General features: G+C 36.2%; 1 protein-coding gene across 9 annotated transcripts in view; it reads right to left on the reverse strand.

Annotated features, from left to right (window-relative positions):
• fam13a (family with sequence similarity 13 member A) overlaps positions 1-12,536 on the reverse strand; it is a gene marked incomplete at its 5' end in the record, with an annotated part of 57,177 nt that overhangs the window by 15,976 nt on the left and 28,665 nt on the right. For all 9 annotated transcript variants that reach the window (XM_079616988.1, XM_079616993.1, XM_079616994.1 and 6 more), the window contains 6 exons: positions 572-611; positions 1,072-1,145; positions 3,738-3,894; positions 5,272-5,427; positions 5,599-5,640; positions 8,605-8,646. In XM_079616988.1, the coding sequence (XP_079473114.1) occupies positions 572-611; positions 1,072-1,145; positions 3,738-3,894; positions 5,272-5,427; positions 5,599-5,640; positions 8,605-8,646 (511 nt within the window). The remainder of the gene's footprint in view (positions 1-571; positions 612-1,071; positions 1,146-3,737; positions 3,895-5,271; positions 5,428-5,598; positions 5,641-8,604; positions 8,647-12,536) is intronic.

Below are 12,536 nucleotides of genomic sequence, written 5' to 3' on the forward strand. Positions count from 1 at the left end.
TGCAACATAATTGCCACAGCTTTAACCGATTGGTCTGAACATGCAAAAGCCGAGGGTTTTGGTCAATTGGCACATTGACATTAAACGGTGCCAGAGCCCAGATGGCATGACAGCAGGGTAAAGATAGGTGGTGGTTCAACAAATCCAAGATGTTCTCACAGTAACACCAACAGATACTATTGTTTTCGATGAATTCAGATGCTTTACTAATCCATTTCTCCAAAGATCTGATAATGTATATCAATGTTGACATTTACCAAACAGTCTTAACACCACCGTAACAGACGATCTAAAGACATTGTGAAACCCTAAAGATTTAGTACAGCCGTCTATTTGGTGTCCTTTCTGCAGGCGTCTTCTCACCTGAGAATAATACACTCACTCAAGTATGTTGTTCATCTACATTTTTCTTTTTAAAAAACGAGGCTGTGATTACATGAACTTGTCACAAAAAAAAGAAAAGAAAAGTGAACTGTGTAGGGTGCTCAAATGTTTCAAAAAAAAAAAGAGAAAAAAAAAGGATATACAAAGAAGAAAAGAAAAATAGATAATGGCAGGAAATAACACTCACCCGAATAAAGTTGAAACCATGTTCCTTTTGATGGTTCCCCCTAAAAAATATATTTCATTAGTGATATTGTAACAGCATTGCTATTTGCTAAAATGATAAATGAACTGCTCAATCTGTAAAGAGCAGACTGACATGATCAGGGATATTGTTCTAAGAAAATGTATTGTTTCACATGCTGGGATCCAGTGTGCAGAGTTGTAGGTGCTACACACGGTCAGAAAAACCGCACAAGATTTTACTCGTATTGTTAAATCAGAGCGTTTAGAAATCCATCATTTATGACCAGTAAATAAGCAACATTGCACTGTAAATGTGGGCTACATTGTAAAGTTTTCAGGTTTCTGATCTCAGAAACCCAAGGGGCTCAGTTATCCAAGATTAGTTTCAATAGATGGGGTTTTGGGAACAGAAGATTTCTCGTGGTGTGACCCATTTAAATGAATTCTACTGCCCAGCACACATAGAACTGCACATAATGCATTAAGAGGTGTTTAAATTACCTGATATCAGCTGATGCCATGTTATCCGTAGCATTTCTATCGTACGCCCCAGGTGGCTCTTGGCATTCCATTGGCTAGATTTAAAAGAAAACCAACACATGTATCTTAATATGTTAAGAGTAAGACAACAAAGAAAACCTAAACCAACATTAAATAAACAACAAAATAAATAAATAATGTGACAGTAAGGTGTGCTAAAAGTGTGCTAATATCCGATGCTATTACCTAGGGTGCATATACAAGTTTTTGCAGCAAATTCAGGGTTATTATTATCATGTTTAACAGTTATAAAAGTGATATGCACTGGACAGTATCCACCTAGTGTAACTTCAAACATATAAAGTAAAATGATATAATAATAGTATATAACTTCTGTGTACAACAAACATGAACTTTGTAATTTCTGTAATAAGTCCTTCATATTTAACGCATTTGGTTTAATTCTAGGTTTACTATAAGTTACAACTTGATTTTTATGTGGTGTCAGACTTTTGTCTACATTACAAACCGAACATCTAATTATATTGGTTATCTGCCAATAAAATGCCCATATTGGTCAACCACAAGTTGACCAAGAGATGTTTTTGTATAACCAAGACATTACTAAATCATCTTTAATGGTGTCTAATGCACGTCACTGTGGTGTACCGACAAATGCTTTGAACACTGTGGTCTGATCTGCTGAGGTAAATACAAAATACAAATCACACGCCTAGCATAAACATGAGTCAGTGTCTTCGTCAAAACACTATTAAGACAAAAGCGAGCCCTGCAATTTACCTCTGATTTTCCACAGAGATACATTGTGTGTTGTCTGTCTCGCATGAACGAGGACAAGAAGGATTTTAAGATAATTGGCTGTTCCTGTCACTGTTTCGTACCACACTACACTTTAATGTGTAGTGGGTTTTCTTTTTGGGACGTCATTGAGAAATGGATAGTTCACTTAAAATAAAAATACATATCATTTCAGGGATCCAGAGAGCAACCTTTTTTCCTTCCAGTGCGACTAAATTTTGCTAGAGGTCGCGTCCACCACGTTGCCCAACTGATAAGAGCTGCCATTTCTGTTGCTTCAAAGGAAACGGCTCTCCGTTTATCAGCTCAGAGCAATGATAGACAGCACAACACGAGCTCAGAACAGGTTTACTCACAAGCAGACCTCGAGCACGAGACACCGTTATTACAGAGTGCTGGGAGATCCAGTGAGAAAGCATTTGAATTCACAGAGGGCACAGAATTCTCTGTTATAAACCAGATCAAACAGCGCTGACGTGGAAACCAGGAGAAACATTGTACCATGAACAAACAAGTTATAGAAGGCTTTTCAGTCCACAAATCACCAATATTCAATCCTGACTGTAACCACGGTATTGCGGCATGTTTTTTACATTATTCATCTCAGTACAACCTTTTTAGAGTAAAATTCAAGCACTTTTCAAGAGGTTTCAAGAGCTTCACACTTTTTCAAGCACTTCCAACCTCTAAATATTATCCAATTTTAATGTTATTTTTAATGTGATGATTTGTAAAACTAAAAGTTTAAAGGTATAGGAAAACCCTTTGTGGCAAACAAGCACTTTTATTTTTTTTAAATATATAAAATTACCACTATAAACAGTAGATGATGGCACTTATTGGCTTATTAGCCATTCCCATTCCATAATACAGGTGAAACTCGAAAAATTAGAATAACGTGCAAAAGTTCATTTATTTCAGTAATTCAACTTAAAAGGTGAAACTAATATATTATATAGACTCATTACATGCAAAGTGAGATATTTTAAGCCTTTATTTGTTATAATTTGGATGATTATGGCTTACAGCTTATGAAAACCTTTTAACAATATTCTAATTTTGAATTTGGGGTTTTCATAAGCTGTAAGCCATGATCATCAAAATTATAACAAATAAAGGCTTGAAATATCTCACTTTGCATTTAATGAGTCTATATAATATATTAGTTTCACCTTTTAAGTTGAATTACTGAAATAAATGAAACTTTTGCATTATATTCAAATTTTTCGAGTTTCACCTGTATATGGAAAAAGTAGGAAGTGACAAGTTATCATAAAAAACTAAAAAAAATTGTGACTGAATTACACAGAAAGCAAGTAAAGAGTGCTTTTATAATCACTGAAGCTGCCAGTCTGTTCAGGATAATACTATAGAAAAACAATAGTACATTTACTAAAAGTAGATTTTGTTTTCCCCTATACAAATTTTGTTTTTTGCAAGTTAAGTTAATTTTATTATTATCGGCACCCATTGACTTCCATAGTAGGAAAAAAAATACTAATGAAGCCAATGGCTACGGTCAACTGTCTGGTTACCAACATTCTTCAAAGCATCGTGTTCATACAGGTTTGGAACAGCTGATGACAACATTTTTAGGTGAACTATCCCTTTAAGTGGTTGCACAGCTGTTGCCAATTGGTTTCTTTTTCTTAACATAAAAAATAAAAACTATTTCATTGTCCGTCAAGTGAAAAAGTCTTATTGCATGAACACTGTGGGACAAGTTACACTCCTCAATGGAATACTTTTGGATAGTGGTTTGTTGAAATCACTAACCCTAAGTAAGAGCAATTGTAATAGTGATGCTTGCCTTGCTTGCAGAAAGACACAGAGAAGGCCATGGAGATGAGACTAAAAATCAGACTTACAGTGGGGGCGTCCTGGTTGGCAGAGAGCTCAGTCAGTGTGGGACTGTGTTTGGGCTTCCTGTTTCTCTGAGCCTCGTGTGGCAGCAGCAGACGCCTGTCACACTCCTCTGTGACCCTCACACCCGGAGACGGGATGTTCTCTTTATCACCCTCGACCCTGAGAAAAACACCGCTCACTTTCAGACACCACAGAATTATGAGAGATGAGACTAGGACTTCCTGTGCTTGTCCTTTAATCAAGGGATCAAATCCTAAGACCACAGCAGAAATGAACCCGTGGCTGTGATACCTCAACTACTTAAAGCAGACGTGACGGTTTATTTACATCTATGCAACAGCACAACTGTTGAGCTACTAATCTAATGTTTTCAGTGTCTCTGTATATAGTTTGCTTAGAGTTCGTGTCAACAGGATTAGTTTGATCGCTCTGAGATCCAGGCATCAACAACCCAAGCTGGAATGGAAATCAGATTCATAAAAATTAGCATCTAACATGTTTGTGCTTGAATCTAATCTTAACTAAACACTTTTGTAAAGTTAAAATTAGCTATAGGCCGACTGGTTTGCTGATAATCTTAAAATAGCCAAGCATCTACTATCATCTGATATTCATATTCAGTGTCGGCTGCAGAAAGCTGAACATCCTTGTTAATGGATAAAGCACATTTAAAAATGTTTTAATTATTTTAAAAATATTTTTAGTTTTAATATTAAAATATTTGGAATCAAATTAAGTGTTAAATGTAACTGTATATAGCGTAGCGGATGCCAAAAGTCTGAGAGTATTTGGTATCAAATTTCTGAATTTGGCATTATTTCCAGGTTTCCAACATAAATAAATAAATAAAATATAAAAGACTGCATTTATTTAATCAAAAATACAGTGAAAATTATCAAAGCTGAATTGTCAGCACCATTATGTCACATGATCCTTCAGAAACCATTCCAATAGGCTGATTTATTATTAATTATCAATGTTGAAAACAGTTGTGCTGCTTAATAATTTTGTTTATTTTGTTTATTGTTGATTATTTGATGAATAGAAAGTTCAAAAGAACAGCATTTGAAACAGAAATACTTTGTAACTTTATAAATGTATTTTCCGTCATTTTCTATGAATGTAATGCATCCTTGCTGAATATAAATACTTTCTTTAAAAAAATAAAAAGTCTTACTGACCGCAAACTTTTGAACGGTAGTATAATATATTCTCTAATATATATAACTCAATGCGTTTCTCTGTTAATCAGGTTTATTCAGTTGTGAATTTATATCAGAGATATAACCTAGATCGCAATCATACCAAACAACTTGTTAATTGTTGTGGAGTGGCTGTAAAGATTGAAATCCGAGATGTGAATTGCAGCGAAACTACCAAGGTAAGTTGCCAAACATCTTGAGCAACTAAGAACCATGTAACGTTGTGACTGGATAACTGTCTACAAACTCACTACACAGGCCAGCTACCGTGCCGTTTGGCCGCAGCCACACCAGAGTCAATAAAAGCTGTATTTCAGGAGTAACCTGCTCCTACCTGAAGTTCTGCTCGTGTTCTCGTAGATGTCTCCTCCTCTCTCGGGCCGTTGAAAAGTAGGCAGTCGCATCCAAGCCCTCTGAACTCTGACCTGTGTGCATGCGTGTGTTGAAGAGGTGCTGCTCGACCGCTGAGCGAATAGTCTTCTCCAGAAAACTGGGCAGAGAGAGAGAGAGAGAGAGAGAGAGAGAGAGAGGGATGTTAATGGTCAAACGATGATTGCTTTAATTACATGAACAATGGAACTCTTCCGTCTATCTAGAAGACGGACTAATCATTGATTCATATAATTGAATTGTCATATTTTGGCATTGCATAATCACTTACTTTGTTAAGTCAGGTCTGCAGTGTCCAGGGGAGATTTGTGAGCTAAAGAAAAGAACATATTAAAGAAGGGACAAAATACTGAATTATTAAGCTTTAATAAATGTCAATGGGGCCCAAACAACATTGGACCCATTGACTTGAAAAATATATATTTTTCCAAATATTTTAATATAATTTGTATTCCACAGAAGGAAAGTCATACATTTTTGGAACGACTTGATGGTGAGTAAAAACGTTTTTGATGTTGTGGGTGGTTTAAAGGGTGTTACTATGGGGTTGTTAAGGTGTTCTGAGTAGTTTTAGGGCATTGCTAGGGTGTTCTGGGTGGTGTGCTGCTTAATATTTTCTGTGCACATCATGCTACACATTTTTTTCAGGATTTTTTTAGAAAAACTATAACATTTATTTAAAAAAAATAAAAAAAATTGCAACAATGTAAAAATCTTTACTTTCACTTTTTATCATTTTAATGGATCCTTGCCAAATAAAAGTAATTTATTTGTTTTGTTTTAATTCTTACTGATCCAAACTTTTGAACGGTAATATACATTTACATAGTTAACTCAATTATTTTCCCTGTTAATCAGGTTTAAACAGTTGTAAACCGATATCAGAGATACAACCTACAGTATCACACACAATCATAACAAAATATTTAAATTCTAATTTGTCATTTTTATCCTATTGTTTACAATATATTTTTTGTTAGGTCAGTGTCATTGTGGGTTTTTGTTCTTCTGCTGTTGTAGTCTGTAAGAACCTTTGAAATAACTGAAGTCATTTGGCGAGGTGATAAGGAACTGTAATGTTGTCAAGGCCTGGAACTACTTAAGCCGTGCGTTTCCCAGAAAATAATTGCACACCTCAGAACGTTCATCAACCAATCAGATTGAAGCATTCAACAGCCCCGTAGTATAAGCATTGAATAGAACACTGCATTGTACGCATTGTTTTGAAGCCAGGAAATCTCCTACTGGACTACTAAACTCATCCGACCACAATAATAAAAAAAACAAAAAGGATTTATCACAACAACAAAAAACTAATCTAAATGGTTTTACATTGGATAGATAGTTCCATGGTAAAAATAGCAGCATTATCTTTTGGATCCGGAAATACTCCAGACACAACAGTTGTGTCTTTACCAGCAGTGCTCTCATGGTCAGACCCAGTTAACAGCTGACTACTCGCTATTTAAACACCATGCGTGAGTAAACTATTTTCTCAGTATTGAGCAGTATCAATGACCATTAGATGCAAACGTAGATGCTATTAAAGACTGGCAAGAACATGGCAGTGAGAACAGATAAGCGATGAGACCGAGGACTAAAGATGATTTGATGAGGTCTGTCGGTCTTGCATAACACAGCGGTCATAGGGTGCACTCCAAGGGCGAGGACTGAGTCGAAGCTGGCACGAAAACTAGTCTGATACCCTAGTCATTTCTTCCATACAGTCATCTCCCAAATCTAGTTAACAGCTGTGGGCAAAACAGGAGGGAACCAAACTAGCAATGCTAACCGAAAACAGGTGCAAAATTCAAGACGAGCAAGTTACCTGAAAAACCAACAAATAAAAACATGGCATTTTACATTTTAAAGGGATAGTTGTTCACCCCAAAATTTAAAAACGGCAGTAACAGTTGCGGCAGTAACGGCAGTTTCTGGTCACCATTGACTTGCATAGTAATTTTTCTCCAAACTATGGAAGTCAATGGGGAAGTCAACTGTCTCATCATCCATATTCTTCAAAATATCTTATTTTATGTTCAGCAGAAGAAGAAAATTAATACAGGTTTGGAACAACTTTAGGGTAAATAAATGCTGACATCATTTTTGGGTGAACTATCCCTTTAAGGATCATAATGCAAGTATTATGTCATCAATCTAATCTTAATGTTGGAGGGTAAATATGGAAAGTTCCTTTTACCATTTAGATTTTTAAAATTAGATTTTTAAAAGTTCTTATTGTATTTTTGCTCAAATAAATGCAGTCTTGCTGAGCAGCTTTCAAAAACATAAAAATGAATATTGCCAATCAACATAATTTTTATATCTCTCTCTCAATAGATATAACTTTTCCAGTAGAAACCCCAATAACTATAAAACAACAAAGCTAATAAGACATTTATTTGGCAGGCTAAAATGAGTTATTCAATGACTGACATATTAACAAACACACCTCAACCATGTACACACCCAAACAAGAGGTTAAAGGTTACAGAAAACACACTAGTATATTATATTTACTTGCTTGCATTCCTTAATGACATTAGCAAAGTGGTTGGCTGAAACCTCAACACTGTGTAAAAAAAACAACCCAAGATCTATTAAGATCTCTCCTTTTGTGTCAAAGTCGTAAGCGTTGGTAATGATATGAGGATAAGCACACAATAAAGGGAATTTTCATTATTGCGTGAACTATTCCTCGAGGCTCTCTGCTCATGTTCACAGCACTAGTGCCAGAGAGAGTATGAGCGTCTGCAGCGCGAGGGCTGGGTTGGGTAAACTATGTGATGGGAAATGTGTGAAGGGTCAGTTGCTATGGTACGAGAGGGCACCTGAGCTGATGCAATGAGTCAACACATGAAGGAACTGAGAAAACAAACCACAGGAGAGGTTTGTTTTGACTTGTTCGCTCCCAGATTCATCCCGCTCAGACCGTACTCAACCGGAAACCATTAGCAGCTGTCCCTGACATGACGCTAAGAGGATTTCAGTTGTTTCATTTGTTCATGTTCTGTTATGTAAAAGATTTGTGACATTTACTTTACTGCCACAATTCACCTAGCAGCTGACGCTTAATGTACAAAATGAACACAAAGTTGTTGTGTCAAATCTGAGGGCGTAAATTGAGACATTGTTCCCTGGTTTGCTCAATAAAACAACTCATATGTAGATCATTTCCATTTTGAAAGATTATAAAAAGGTCATTCACACCAACAAAATAACATTGCAGGGAGAACAGAAGGAAAGAAAGAGTGAGAGAAACTGTGACTGGTCCTACCTAATATAAAAAGGAGATATTGGTCTTTCATCTTCTTGGAAGCTGGAATGGAGAAGAAACCGGTCAGAATCACTGAACAGCACAATCTACACATATCTGGTATTTGCCAGAGTAAACAAAACCGTTTTTTTGGAGCACATGGTCTGAGTGTCTAAGGGTGCCTATTGTCTAGTGAACAATGAACACGTAGTGCCGCAGTTCAGGGCTTTTGTTTGACTTGTCTCCAGTAATTACTACAGCTGGAAAGAACCGTATCCACTCCACATGCTGGAGTCCGGCCAGCAAAACATGATGAGCTCAGGAGTGGATGTTCCACAGATTCAGATTTGTTGGGAAACAATATTGTTATGGAGAACAAAAAACTATCCACATCTCCAAGAAACCAGTGGTACTGCATTAGAATCAATAAACAATGGCTAATATAGTCATGAAATAATAGATGAATGGTCCATAAAAATAAAAAAAATAAAACAACGCTTTGCTTTTTGAGAGGAATATCTGTGGAAATGGCTTAAAAACAGTAAAATAAAATGGAGCAGAGTAATACACAAACAAAAATACATTAAACATCATTTTTGTAAAACATATTTATCAGATTTTGACAAAACATTGATAAACAATCATTAGATACATGAAAATTTTAATTTGAACCAGTATTTTTCACTTTTTGTATAAAAATATTTACACATCCTTGAGACTAAAAATATAATAATATATTATAAAAAGTTAAATAAAATAAGACATTGAGGATCGAAATTGATAAATAAATAAATATATAAAAACACGGCGGTGATTTCAGCGGCGGTGTGTAACGCAGTCACCCCTACAGGTTGAATTTCATATATAGTATATACATTTTTCAATTGTAGTCTTTTAAAAAGCTATCTGAAATAATAAACTAGGTGCAATGTAGTGTTCAAATGTAAAAAATATAGATTTTCCGATGCATATTGATACTGAAATATCTGAAACGCTGTTAATACTAATTTTCCACAGAATAAATACAATACCAACTGCTCTTTCTCTCTCTCTAATCTCTCCGACAGCGAGTGACACACAAACCCGCCTCCACTCACTCACTCCTTTCATTTGGAGGATATAAAATGTTGCTTTATTGTTTGTTGTTTTAAGCACAAATAAGTGAGGAAAAACTTTTCTTTAAAAACGTCTCATCTTATTCAGTTTTGTTTCTCAAGTAAATAATCTTATGTTTCTTGGATGTTTAGATATTTCATTGTAATTTAAAGGGGGACTATTATGCAAATGAACGTTTGTGCATAAATATGCACCTGACACTTTTAAGGCCCCAGTGTGGCGAGCAGGCCGAGGTCGAGGGACGTGAGAGAACGGCGCGAGACCGGTGACGTGATTAATGATGTACGACACCTGTGAGGCGCACCGGTCTCGTATCGCTCACGGAGGAGCAGAAGCATAAAGGAGGAGCGACGACTGTGAAGATCGAGAGAAGCCAGGCCTGGATTTTATTCGATGTGTTGTTTCTGTTTTATGTGGCCAGCAGTCGTTCGCGAGGGGCTGCTGGCTTTGTTGAATGTTGAATGTTCTCCGGTTCCCGCCTCAACAAAGGCAACAAAAAACAAAGTGGTAAATTGCGGGGGGTTTTTGCGGAAAAAAAGAGCGTCACTTTATAAAATTGAGGTTAAACCACTGGATCGACATGAGGGTGAGTAGTTGATGACAGAATTGTCACTTGGGTAAACTAACCATTTAAAGATACACACAAAACAGTGTGTTTTTGCTTCCACCCAAAAAGGGGCATTTTTGGGCATGGTATAATCAATGATCTGGGTGATATTTTGAGCTGAAACGTCAGACACATTCTGGGGAGACCTGAGACTTATATTACATCTGGTAAAAAATGCATAATCAAATAATCCATAATATTCATAAACAAACATGAAAGGGGCATGGGATTTGAATAACTTGACAATGATGTACATATTCAAATTGTGTAGAGATCTGTGCAACTTTTTGTGGGCCCAAATTCTTGTTATAATCCATATAATTACTACGTTTGGATTGTGTTAAAAAAAAAAACAGTACTAGAAATGTTGGGATCATTGAAAGGTCCATTCATTGAGCGAGTTGGCATGCACTGTTCATGAGTACGTGCGACATTACCATGAATGCTGTTCTAAGTGTGTGTGTGTGTGTGTCAAAGGAGAAGTAAATAATCGGAGAGTTGGCCACACTAAATCACAACCATCCAATACAAAGGATTTAGGTCCCGTTTACACAGGATTTTTTTTTTTTATAAAACCAAGCCAATTTGGCTCCAAACAGCTCATGAATCACATGATTACCAAACAAAGTTCTGCAAAAAAGTGTGCATTTGTGTGTTTATCGGGGTGCTTCCCTTTTGTTGTAAAATGTGAAATGACCCTTGCCATCTCACCGTAAAGCCTTCTAAGAATTAGGGTACCGCACGTACCTGAAAAGACATTTCGCAAGATTTCTTGGAGAATTTGAATAAAAGGGAAATATTTTTCCACTTCACTGGAGCTCTTAAGGGGTGTTACACAGTCTGACAAGGGTATTAAAATAATGACTGTCGTCATGAATTACAAAACGGAAATCCTGCTAAGCCACCACCTCCCTGAGTGAACAACAAGGCCCTTTTACTGAGCTTTTGTTCTGTGAGAAATTATAAAAAATTACTTGACTACATCAAGGACAATGTTAATGATCATTACTGACCACAGTTAAATCAATGCATCCATCTACAGATTCCTTATTGCACAAGAACCACAATAACTTTTTACTAAATGCATTCTTGAGTTGTATATGCTGATAATTCTCCAGCAGTCACAAAAGTATGCTGTTGTCTAATATTTGGCACAAAGGCGAGATTGCGGGATTGCTGTTCCCTTCAAAGACCCACAGGAAGATGCAAGGTCCGCATATACGTACTGAAAGTGACAGCAAGCTGACAAGACAGCTGGATCAACTGAAAAACTGTACTGCTTTCTGAATTCAAGGGTTAATTATTGGAAGGCTGACTTGTTGGATGAAATATTACAATTAAAGTTTTCTATAAACGATTAAAATCTCATCATTGTTTCATGCTACAATTTACATCCAGTAGCTGCTGCCAAAATTGGACAATTTGCATTCACATAAAGTCAAGTTAAAGTCAGCATGAAACAGAAGTTAATATACCGGTAGTCTTTTCTTCCCTATTTTGACGTTTATCCAAGCGAAACGGCTTCATTAATAAGAACAAATGTACTAGGGCGGGACTTGATTTTGTCCATGGGGAATTGATTGGATGGTTGTGGTTTGCTATTGGTGGATCTCATGTGAGTGACAGGTGGCCCCGCCCTCATGCCAGTGCACACGTCACTGCAAGAGGGGAAGTTGTTTTGATTAAAGATTACGAGGGAATGTGAATTTAAAAAAAAATAATGATGTGCACGGATAAATCATTTTAAATAAACAGAATTTTTTAGAATTGTCAATTTTGATTTTATTTTGATTTTATTATTTGAATGTTGTTCCTAAATGGTAGAATTGAACCAGGTGTTGGGCTTGATAACATCAACAACATAAATATTATGAAGACCATAACACCAATTTAATATTAGTTAGCCTGTCTGAGAAGACATTCACCCCAGACAGTGTTACATAAGTGTGTCAGGTACAGAAACTCTCAAATCAATTGTACTTATTGACATACCCATGTACTTAGGTGTTTGTAAACAAAAATCTATTTTTGGAAAGGACAAGGGTGAAAGGGAAAGGGGGTAAGGTAATAAAATAATATATTTCACATTATTGTCTGGTTTAAAGAATGAAACACAAAGCAGGTAATTAACCTGCATACAGTGGTATAAGTTTAACTTCGTGATCATATTATGCATGGTTATGTTTTCATTAGTATGTACTGGTTTGCTGCACACATTAAATTGATCAAA

This window comes from Phoxinus phoxinus (genome assembly GCF_949152265.1).
Source record: "Phoxinus phoxinus genome assembly, chromosome: 6".
Lineage (NCBI taxonomy): Eukaryota > Metazoa > Chordata > Actinopteri > Cypriniformes > Leuciscidae > Phoxinus > Phoxinus phoxinus.